Source organism: Amblyomma mixtum, chromosome 1, assembly GCF_055824585.1.
Source record: "Amblyomma mixtum isolate Tamu chromosome 1, ASM5582458v1, whole genome shotgun sequence".
Lineage (NCBI taxonomy): Eukaryota > Metazoa > Arthropoda > Arachnida > Ixodida > Ixodidae > Amblyomma > Amblyomma mixtum.
The window spans coordinates 173010253-173022677 of record NC_143012.1 but is presented as its reverse complement, the minus strand read 5'-3'; the positions used below and the strand labels follow the sequence as shown (position 1 = coordinate 173022677).

Below are 12425 nucleotides of genomic sequence, written 5' to 3'. Positions count from 1 at the left end.
AGCCTGCGTGCGAGGGTAAAAAAATCTGGTCTATACAAGGGGGTGCGCCTGCCTCTGCTAGGCGTACACGGGATAGAGATGCCTCCTGGAGACAGGGCTGCTCGTTGGAATGAGAAGCAAAAGTTGCGGCGTGCTACAGAGACTGATGAAGAGCGTGAAGAACGTCTAGCCAAGCGGCGTGCTCGATATGCAACTCGGCGACAATATGCTTCGCATCTGACTAGGCTTAACCTAAGATAAGCCTCAGCCATTTTTCAAAGCGCAGTACTGTTCTACAAGGTCGCTAGAAACTTTCGGCAAAACCGACAAATCCATCGACCACTCTCCTGTCATATTTCGCTGTGGTTGCAAGCGAATTACGCGTTAACTACAGCGCAAAACAAACGATTAACGGACGCAGCAAGCGTGGTGGCGGCGTCGGCATTCACTCCCAACCCTTCAACATGGCGTCGCGGCGGCGGTTGCGGTTTAGCTCCGACAGATGGCAGCAGTTTCGAATAAGGTCTATAAACTCTGGCTATGGCTAACCACTCATGAACAGTTATCTGTGTAACAATTATTGGCAGGTAATGAGTAATACTAAACTATTTAACATGCCCGAGGAAGGTACTAAGTATGATTTTGGTTTTTCTGTGTATGGCTCATAAAAGATGTAGGTTAGGGCTTGTTTTCCACTTTACTAATGAGTGATAAAAAATGATTGCTTTGTGTGGAGCTAGTGAGGTTATTGGTGAGATTACAAGTGTGATTAAAAAACAGTTATTTTCAATCTCAATTCATGTGTGTGAACTTGCAGCAAGCGCAACATACGGTGACACTAAGAGATGCAAAGTGAATGCTTAATTTTGCAATTTCTTCCCAGGGCTCCTCCCAATGCACGTACATGTTTGAACTCTTATAAATAACCACCCTCACTGACCGTTATAAATATAGGGGTTGTTTTACTGACAGACATGTTGTGGATATGTTTTTGTAATGCGGGATATTACTATTCATGCAGGCACTTTACAGAAATTGAAATTAAGCGACATTCTTGCTGTGTGAGATACAGTACAAGGCTGACACATACTTGTGCCAATATTACTGTGTTGGTATGCTGTGAACGCTTGATATTCAATGATAGAATAAAGATAATAGATTTTTCTGCATGCATTTGAGCTGAATTACAGCCGCCCAAATCTTTAGCTGGCGTGCGCGACGGCCGCTTTTTCTGCGCTCGTGCGCTTTGTGACTTAGTAAACCTGGGGAAAGCTCAATATTAAGCAGGGGTTTAGTGAGCCTATCTTAAATTTGATATCCTAGCAAGTTTGCGCTGTCATAAGCTGCAGGAGCACGGAAAACGCGGCCGTCGCGCACGCCAGCTATAGATTTGGCCGGCTGTACATGCAGGCAGAACAGCGATACCCGAGAGTGGAAGAATGTGGTAGTTGTGACATTACACTGTGTGCATGGCCTTAAATGCGATGCCACCTCTGATCCAGATTTTGCGGTGTATGGATCTGGGAAAAAACGGTACTAACTGTCTTCCTTTTGGATTTGTTTAATGTGTTGCATCTGACTGGGAAAGAGACAGGGTTTGAGAAATAGTTGTGCAGCTCTTCAACTCACCTGAATGTACAAAAGCAAGCTTTATCTTGAATAAGAATGAACTGATTATGCAGCTTTTGTTTCTGTGCCAAAGAGGAATGCCGTATAGCTGTGCTGCAGACCTCAGCATTGTTGGCATAGGTCATTTAAATGTGCACTTAGAGGACTCTGAGCTCGTCATTTTACCGTGGGAACTCTATCTGCACGCTCCGAGAATTCTTAGAAACTTCAATTATTGTCCTGTGCGGCTGATTTCTCTTATTTAATCGAAATAAAAGTCCCAGCTCTCGCCTTTCTTTCTAATTCACCTTCAAAAAGAGGAGGAGTCAGCCAACACATGGAGTGTCTTTCCACCAGCTGCGTGGCGGCTTGCTGCTCTGCCATTGGCGGAATGATACGTACCGATCAGCGAGAGGAAAGATTCCATGCGTATTTTTACTTCATGGGCCTAATTTGCTATGTACTCTGAGACAAACTATTCGCGGCAACCGAACAAAATAAACGTGAAAGCCAAACAGCCACGTTACTGGCTGAAAAGGAACTCCACGTGTTGGCTGACTCCTCGTTTCGGAGGTGAGTTAAAAAGAGGCAGGACCCGGGACGTTTACTGAAATTTAATGGAGAAATCTGCCACACACGAAAGTAATTCGAAGTTTATAAGAATGCTTGGAGAGTGTAGATAGAGTTCCCATGTTAACAATATGATTTCAGATTCCTCTTTAGTGCAATTTTAAGGAAATCAACGACGTAGTATTGGTCGATCTGATATAATACTTAGTTCTCATAAAATAAAGATTTTGAAATCTTGGTATTGACTTCAAGCTCTGTAGGAGCTGCACAGTGTCAACATTTATCTTTCAGAGTATTTTAGCACCCTTAATCATGACCACCATTTCAGGCTAGTGACTACTGCGCTTCATGCCCTGCGGTGACTTGTGGATACACCACAATAAATTGTAACAGTGGAGTGAGGCGAAGGTTGTGCAGCTGCACATGTCTTTTTGTGCAGTTTAATATAAAACGTACATTTTTTCCTTTGGTCTTGACCTTGTCAATGGGTTTATTGTGGAGTGCATGCGTAGTCAGAATTGTCTTTTTTTGGGCTAATTGGATGTTCATGCTGTAGGTGTTAGCAGCGCACACGAAACAAGGACGGACAGAAAAGGGAACGAAACTCAGCGCTGATTTTCAACTGAACTTTATTGGAAAAGTAAGCGAATTTTATACAAAAAATTTTAACATGTGACTCAGAAGATGTGAAAACGTCCTACTACATGTGCTATTCAAAATCACTGTTACTCTAGATAAACCCTGATAAAGAACGTGATTGAAAACACTGAGAAATCCTGAGAAGACATGAAAGGTCAATAAGATGAAACGGGTTAGATTTGTGCAACGGCCACCTTTTTTTTTTCTTAAGACACGTGCTGCTTAAAACCATCTAAAGGGTGTCATGATCAACAACGATGAAGAAAGAACAATGGAAAACCCTGTCAAAAATAATTTTTGATACCAAAATGCAAAATCAGGGTGAAGCTGTATATGGGTTCCCGTTGTCAAAAGGTAAAAAAAATAAAATGACAAAATACAGGACTGAAACGGCATAAAAACACATTAACTAAAACAGCATAAAACCCATATTACACCCGTTAAAGAGTGTCCAGCTTTACGGGTTGGCGTGTGCAGCCTGCAAGAATCCAAGTTCTTTATCCAGGAACAATATGGACGCAGCGCTAACGCACATGTCTCCTTTCTGTTCGATGGCTTTTGCCTCGATAATCTCCCTCGTGGTCTGATCGTTGCTTCTACTTAAAACCGTAGTTTCCTGGAACCGTGGTATGCACTTATTGCATTGGCTGCAGTGCACAGCGAGATCTCCTTCTGGTATGTTTCTCTTGCGCAGATTGTCATAATTATTGTTGTGTTCTCGGAGTCGGTCGTTAAGGCATCGGCCCGTTTGTCCTATATAAACTTTCCCGCAGCTTATCGGAATCTGATACACAACACCTTTAGTACAAGGTACAAACGAAGTCCGGTGTTTTTCGGCACCCATCCTCAGTGACATTTTTTTAGGCCATCTTGACACCATGTTGATGTGTCACCTGGCAGAGTTCAACGCCGTAAAAGTGTTCAGATATGTAGATGATTGTTTAATTCTTTTTGATGATAGCAATGATTCTTTTCAGGCAGATGTAAAGCAAGCATTCTTAGTCTTTCAGAGTTTGTACGAAGCACTCGAGTTAACGCATGAGCTGCCGACTGACGACACAATCTGGTTCCTAGATTTAAGTATCACGAGTACGAGAAATCATATCTGCTGGACATACGATCCGCGAGGCAAAAAAAGTGTCCTCCCGTTCAACTCGGCACATTCCAAATTAGTAAAACATTCCATTATTAACCTCTGTTTGACAAATGCTTTGCACAAATCCTGTCCACATACCATGGAGCGCAGTTTTTATCAACAGACTGCGAGGTTGAAAGAAAGTGGTTATCCGGAGCAGATCATCATCTCTGTGGCTGAACGAATCTACAGGGAAGTGTAAAGTAAAAGCAGGGGAGATGTGAAAGCCTCGGCTGAGAGTGAACGTGAGCGAAACCTGGTTGTTTGCCCTATTTGCACAGCATCTCCCACAATTTGAAACGGATAGGCAGAAAAGTGCAGTTGAGAGTTGTTTTCAGCCCCGGCAAAGCTGTCAAAGCTTTGCAAGCTTACTCAGACGTGAGGTACACCACGTGTGCAGTGCTCCTAAAAGTACCGGACTTCGTTTGTGCCTTGTACTAAAGGCGTTTGTATCAGATTCCGTTACGCTGCGGAAAAGTTTATATAGGATAAACGGGCCGATGCCTTAACGACCGACTCCGAGAACACAACAATAATTATGACAATCTGCGCAAGAGAAACATACGAGAAGGAAATCTCGCTGTGCACTGCAGACAATGCAATAAGTGCATACCACAGTTCCAGGAAACTACGTTTTTAAGTAAAAGCAACGATCAGACCACAACGGAGATTTTTGAGGCAAATGCCATCGAACAGAAAGGGGACATGTGCGTTAGCGCGGAGTCAATATTGCTCCTGGATAAAGAACTTGGATTCTTGCAGGCCGCAGGCGCGAACCCGTAAAGCTGGACACTCTTTAACGGGTGTATTATTGGTTTTATGCTGTTTTAGTTAATGTGTTTTTATGCCGTTTCAGTCCTGTCTTTTGTCATTTTATTTTCTTTTTACCTTTTGATAACGGGAGCCCATATGCAGCTTCAACCTGCTTTTGCATTTTGATAACAAAAATTTTTTGACAGGATTTTCCATTGTTGTTTCTTCATCGTTGTTTATGATGACGGCCTTTAGATGGTTTTAAGCGGCACGTGTCTTAAGGAAAAAAAAAAGGTGGCCGTTGCACAAATCTAACCAGTTTCATCTGATTGACCTTTCATGTCTTCTCAGGATTCCTCAGTGTTTTCAATCACGTTCTTTATCAGGATTTATCTAGAGTATCAGCGATTTTGGATGACACATGTAGTAGCACGTTTTGACATCTTCTGAGTCACATGTCAAAAAAATCTTTGTATAAAAGTCGCTTATTTTTACAATAAAAGCTCAGTTGAAAGTCAGCGCTGTGTTTCGTTGCCTTTTCTGTCTGTCCTTGTTTCGTGTCCGCTGCTAACACTTACAGTATATGCATAGGTTGGTTGGTTGATGGGGTTTAACGTCCCAAAGCGATTAAGGCTATGAGAGACGCCGTAGTGAAGGGCTCCGGAAATTTCGACCACCTGGGGTTCTTTAACGTGCACTGACATCGCACAGTACACGGGCCTCTAGAATTTCTCCTCCAAAGAAATTCAACCTCCGCGGCCGGGATCGAACCCTCGTCTTTCGGGTCAGCAGCCGAGCACCATAACCACCGAGCCACCGCGGCGGCTTACAGTATATGCATAGTGTTCTGCAAGGCGTTGTGAAACAGCTGACTGGCACAATCATGTCTACTTCGAACTCTGCTCAGCGGTTCTACATTGGTAATGTACTGCTTTTAAATATTACATGCTCTGCATGGAATAGATTGTAGTGTAATTAAGTTAATGCGGTCACTTCTTTCCAAGAACTGTCAGGTCCAACTTAAGGAATCTCAAGGAAACTAAACTGAAAGGATTTGCAGATAGCTTGGTTATAGTTGGTTTGTGCGCATGCCATTATTGAACATATGTTTATACCGTGGTTATCAAAGGCTAGCAGTGCACACAACTTATACTAAAGGATACGGGAGATTTTTGTGACATTTATCGGTACGCTGTCTTGATTTCCTATGTTACGTTGGAATCTTACTAATTCGGGCCTTTCTTTTAAAGGGACACTGAGGAGAAATTGAAGTTGGCTTGTATCGACAGAACACCAGCTGCTGATTACAAAAACGCCACTCATACTGACAACAAAGCTGTTGTAACGTAGAAAAGAGCAAAAACCAAAATACAGGTATCGCCGCCGCAGGCCAAACTCGCAAGTACAAGCGTGATGACGTCATAGGACAAAAGAGTGTTGCTAGAACCAATCGTTCTATTAACACTGGGGCACGAGAAGCCACGAATCACTGAGGCGCAGCCAATGCACGCGCAAACCCCCTTGGCGTCGCCAGATGGCACCACGTACCGGGCAGCTACGCGCGCGCCTGCAGCATCGGGACCAATCAGCGCCTGCTCACCGGCGGTAGGCGGGCTCCCGCTATTCCGCTAACGGTAACAAGGTACACGGTATGCTAAAGGTGTCTATTTGCGAGAACTTCGTTGATGACTTCAAGAACGGTATCCATCGTAACGCTGGCAAAACACCGGTGCAAACGTAACGAAGTGACGGTAGCGACGGCCGCAATAGCCGATATATTCCTTCAACGTGCGGCAGGCGGTAGCTTTCTTTTCGGCTGCTGCTAGGCCGCCCTGCTGGCCGCCAGAAATCACGGAGTCTGCGTTACGTCATGTTACACGTTACTTAGTCCTGTGTCGTCATAAGAGAATCCCAACTTCGAATCCAAATTTCATAGAAATGAATCCATCTTTTGCTGCCGGCCAAGTGGCAACAAAGCCATGAATTCCCGAACTATTGGATTTTCCTATAAAAAAATATTAATAGAGCTCTCACTCTCCCTTTAATCAAAAACCCACCTCAGTCTTCTAAATACCACGCTTATTTCAGTGGGAGAATGCTCGCAGAAATTATAATGCACAAGAATAATTGCAGCTGATTCAATCTGGCAGCACACCTGGCCTGCTACGGCTAGTGAAGCACAACAGTGCTGTGGATTGCCGCTGGTCAAACAGCAAGCGTGTGTCTGCCAGTAACTGTGGCAACCAGTCATACTGAGTGCCATAAGAACACTGTTATCAATGTGATGGTGGTGCTGCATGCACAGCTTCCCATTATCTGCCATGCTCATCTGCTATCAGCACATGCTGCTTATCACCAGCACTGTTCCAGCTTTGCATGTGTTATACATGCTGGTTTTTTACCTTTACTGAAAGTCATGATAGCTTTCGTTGATCAGCTTTCTTTGCACAATACTTGCTGCAGCACTGCTCTGGTATATTTTTACAGCGATGGGGGAATGGCTGACAAGATATTGGTTGGTTTATGGGGTTTAACGTACCAAAGCGACTGAGGCTATGAGAGATGCCGTAGTGGAGGGCTCCGGAAATTTCGACCACCTGGGGTTCTTTAGGGTGCACTGACATCGCACAGTACACGGGTCTCTAGAATTTCTCCTCCAAAGAAATTCAACTGCCGCGGCCGGGATAGAACCCGCGTCTTTCGGGTCAGCAGCCGAGCACCATAACCACTGAGCCACCGCGGCGGGTCTGACAAGATGTGTCGTTGTGTTACTGGCACTGACAGGCGCCTTGCTACCACGTGCTCTTATTGATGAGAGGGCATGTACACACGAAATTGCCAGACTTGTTCAGACATGTCTGCAGTGTGGTTGTTCACACAATGTAGTCAGTCACCTCCCGTTACTGGTCAGGTTTGCTTTAGTATGAACTTTATAATTCAAAGAAATCGTCACTTTCCTTCAGGTTTCAGTTATCCAGATTCAGCTGTAGAGCTTTTCAGTAGATTATGCCGTATCTACTGTGTTTACCTGTTCATAGCGATGAATGGAGGATTTTCTTTAGTGGCATTTGTAGTGGTAGAAATTTTTACTGCCGTTCAATTCGGTTCCTACATGTGCCTCTGAAAGGGACATGGCTAAGGAGCTAAGCTGAGCCAGGAGGCAGGAACACTATGTTGATATCACTATACGTGGGTATGATGCATTAGCATATTAGGGTATGAACGGTATTAGGATATGAAGCATTAGCATATATGCATAATGAACCATGCACACAGAACGGCAACTTTACCAAGCTCTTGACAAGGAGAGCAGCAGCTAAGGTACATCTTGCTTTTGGGCAAAACACTACCTTAACATCATTCTGCTCTCATTGGAGGCTAACTTATTCTTTACCTTGACGTGTATTTTGCATTGCCAAATATTGCATAGATGAGCACAAGGCATGAGAAAGAATAGATATATTCATTTACTTATGCATTAATTACTGCTTTTAAGTGTGAAGAATAGAAAACTTGTAATAAAAGAGGCAGAATACCTGCGAATAGAATGAAATGTAGTGGTATTTCCATCTTTTAGGTGCTCCATCAGCAGTATCAAGAATAGACTCTAGACTGCTGGTTATAAAACCTCCACACTGCAGCACGAGATTGCCACGAGCAATCTCAGAGCGGTCTGATTGGAAGGCGTCGGAGTGGAGGCATTGGATTATATTTTATGCTCTGCCTTGTTTGGATGGCATTCTTCAAGCGGAATAGTGGACGCCCCTTGCCAAATTTTCAGAGGCTCTGCACATTCTTCTACGAGAAAACATCACCTTCTCAGAAATTGACGAAGAAGGTGAGGTACAATGAAGGACGCAGCGCTAAGTGGCATGGAAAGTGATAGCAGACTTTTTTTGCAATTTTGCTTTACATTTGGCTCACTGTTGCCAAAATTGAGCTGACATAGCATAAATATTTAAAGTGTATTATTTTTATGCCAGGTACTTTGACACAAAAGCGCTATTAAATATGTCAGTTCAGTTTACAGGTCACTTTCTAGTCGCCGTGCATAAATGAAGCTTTGAAAATTCTGACATTTGCTGTTAGCGATTTATAGAAGTAGGTTACTTTGTCCTTCATTTATTATTTTAGTGTAAAAACGCAATTTATCAGAAGTTGTAAATCCATATTGTCCAACTACAGTACACGAGTGTCCGGATTGCTTTTTTAGGGCTATATGGTCAGACTGCTAGATATCACTGAGAAAGGGAGGTTATGGTGAATTAGCTTTAAACGGCTTTTGGAGAGGAGACAATGATGGTGCAGGCAGCATTTATGGCATAGACCTGGTTGCTTCTATCATGAGTGATTTGTTTTGTTTTTGAATAATTGGTGCTATTTTAAGTGTTAAAAATTTCTATTTGGTGAACCTATAAATAATTACGTAGTAAGCAGATGGTGAAGTTGTGATGCAGCGCAATTTGTGAAGGCTGTTTTTATTATTTTTGAATTAGTGAGTCTGACTTAATCTTCCATCTCAGAGTCCCTGTTGGAGAACTTTTAATTCGATGTCATTCATTATATGGCATTGCATCTATGGCCTTCAAGGTGCACGCTTTGCTTCATATGGCAAACTGCGTGCGGTCACTTTGACCTTTGTGGGCCCATTAGGCCTTCGTTTTTGAAGGTGGTAATGGTTCCATTGTGCGTCAAGTCTCCGCTGCAAATGGGGATGCCTCAGCAAGTTGTGCAGAGGGTGGTTATGTAGCAGTAGCAGCGGCCTCACGCGGTAGAAGCCGCACCAGCCGTCGATGACGATGACGCCGAAGTTCTGCCGAATGCAGCTCGACTCTCGTGCCGACGGCACGCGCCTCTTTTCGGCTCGCCATCTTACATTTTAACACTTCGGCTAGTAAATCAATCACCTCTTTCATCGTGCCGGCCTCATACCTTTCGGGTGCAACAAACTGGTGACTCCGGACGTCCGCTGGAACACGCGCTCTCACCATGGCCAACGCCGACAACAACGCTTCCGCCATGCCCGGTGACGGACCCTCCAGCGCCGTCTCTGCACTGTCCCTTCGCCTTCCCCTGTTGTCGGCCTCCGATCCTCTGCTCTGGCTCGCTCAGGTGAACAGCCAGTTCACTATCGGCCGCATCACCAGCCAGTCGCACAAGTCTCATCACGTCGCTGCGTCGTTACCACCTGAGATTGCCGCCGAAGTCCGCGACCTCCTCATCACTCCGCCCGCCTCGGCCCCGTTCGGCAGGTTGGCTGCTGAGCTCATCAAGCGAACAGCCGTCTCCGAACATCGCCGCCTCCAGCAGCTCATCTCCTCCGAAGAAATGGGAGACCGCAAACCTACCCAGTTGCTGTGGTGGCTCCAGCAACTCCTGGGCGACAAGGCTGCTACTTTCGACCAAGCCTTCCTGCGTGAGTTTTTTTCTTCAGCGCTTGCCGTCGTCGGTCCGCATGGTGTTTGTGCCCGCCCAGGGGCTGTCATTGGAGAAGCTTGCTGACCTGGCGGACTCCGTCATGAAGTTTCCTACTCCACAAAATCTCTCGCCGCAGTCTCGCAGCCTCCCACGCTGCAATCATCTCTTCCTCAGCAAGTTGTGCAGAGGGTGGTTATGTAGCAGTACCAGCGGCCTCACGCGGTAGGAGCCGCACAAGCCGCCGATTACGATGACGCCGAAGTTCTGCCGAATGAAGCTCGACTCTCCTGCCGGTGGCACGCGCCTCTGTTCGGCTCACCATCTTACATTCTAACACTCCGGCAAGTAAATCAATTCCTTCATCGTGCCGGCCTCATACCTTTTGGGTGCAACAGTTATGCACCAGCAGCTACAAGAACTGATTGAGAGCACCCATCTGCCTCTGATGGAAAAGAAGTTTTGTGAGGAACTGATTAGCTTTTCGCCGGTGAACAATGCAAAGCACATCAGTGATCTTTGCTTTTTATGGGCTGGCAAAGAGATTGCTTTGAAGAGCACTGAGCAGCAGTCAGTGTACCTCTACTGTGGAGTAAAGGCGTCAGTTGTTATAGAGTACGAGCGCTTTATAATCTCAAAACAGATTATACACAGCACTGCTTACAAAAGGCCATCAAAATTTAACACTACTTTTGTGAGGACAAACGGCGGCGATTACAAACGCCTGGAAAAGACTCTGTTTTTGCAGGAAAGTGCAACCTGCATTTTAATCTGTCGGCCTGTTAATATTGTGGACATGATTAATTCACCACCGCACATAAAGGAATGCTTCCTTTCTTTGGACACAGCGTGGGATGTTGTGCATCCGGAAGATGTGGCTGACAGTTGCTTGTTTTTAGAGGTTCCAGATACTGACGGAACGTTCATCTGTGATCTCCCAAATAAGGTCGAAAGAGACTAAAGCTAGATGAACAATTTGTAGGCATTGCTGGCAACCAGTTGTAAATATCGGCTTTGGAGATTGCTAACATACTTGTTAGTTAGGCCTTATGTCTTGTTTGTCACATGTTTACAGAAGGTGCTCAGAGATCTGGACTGGGAAGAGTTTAGGATAGACGTTAGTCGAAAGTACCTTTGTAATCTGCGATTTGCTGATTGCATTGCCATTGAGATTGACTCAGTGTATGAATTCCTGAGTATGACTGCGGACTTGGATAGACAAATCAAAACAGTTTAATATGAAAAAATTTATAGTCACGTTCAACATCTTTTGAAGGAAAAAAATAGTTTATGATAGGGAAGCAAGCGTTGGAAATTCAAAGAGAACATAACCTAGGCGGCAGTTTCGGATCACTAGAGTAAAATAACTAAGAGATTTAGATTGGAGCGCAGTGTATTCAGCAGGTTCTCGCAGATAAAATGGCAAGTTACCACTAGCCCCCAAGAGGAAAATGTATAATAGCTATAATAGACGAAAGCGTATAACCAATGCGTTGACCGGCCACCAGGTATTTGTTCCGCCATCAAACAACCCTAAAACCTTCTTGTGCGGTGAAAGCCCACATGCAACTCTTTTTGAACTCAAGGTGGGTTCAAAGACCCATTTCCTAAGCATTTCAACCTAAAGAAGCCGAGCACCAGGAAGGGGAAAGCTTGTACCCATTTTATCACCGGTGCGTACCTGGCGGCACTGGGGATCGATCCCCGTGCCTCCCGCATGCAAGGAGGGTGTGGATGCATGCGAGACGGCAAGTACCTTACCAGTGCTTGCCTTCACTCAGAAATGTAGAGGTTAATGAAAAGGGTCGAACCTGAATTGAGCTCAGCGCAGTGAGGTATGGAAAGGAAAATGATTTTTCTTCCAATGTCAGATTTGACAAGAATGCAAGATGTTGCTAGCTCTTTAATCATGAACACCAGCCCAAGAACATCGAAGACACGTTTAGCCACATAGAGTAGACTACATGGGAAAAACCATTCATAGTTCCATACGCGAAGAGAAGTTGGTTAGCCAGCCATTTACCACATTGCAGTGCGAAGAAATATTTTCGCGTACAGTATAGTCATTTTATTGGGGAGTGTAGTGGCGTTTCGGAGTTGCAAGGCTTTCCAAGGAAAAACTCTCATATCTGTACCAATGAACATGGCAGATTTGTTCTCGCCGTGTATACTTTTTCAGCCAGGTCCCAGGTTTAGTTTGGAAAACAGTACAGTATATGTATAGATGTTTGATTTCATTTAACGGGGTTTAAAGTCCCAAAGCGACTCAGGCTATGAGGGACGCCGTAGTGAAGGGCTCCGGAAATTTTGACCGCCTGGGGTTCTT

At 44.7% G+C, this 12425-nt stretch overlaps 1 protein-coding gene and 1 pseudogene across 1 annotated transcript; both read left to right on the top strand.

The window, feature by feature from the left end:
- The first annotated feature begins 5519 nt into the window (after window positions 1-5519).
- Window positions 5520-9351, top strand: LOC149369831 (uncharacterized; annotated as a pseudogene).
- A 322-nt stretch (window positions 9352-9673) lies between these two features.
- Window positions 9674-10186, top strand: LOC149369830 (uncharacterized). The gene has a single exon (XM_089576542.1). The coding sequence runs from the start codon at window positions 9674-9676 to the stop codon at window positions 10184-10186; it is 513 nt and encodes a 170-aa protein (XP_089432668.1).
- Window positions 10187-12425: the final 2239 nt, after the last annotated feature.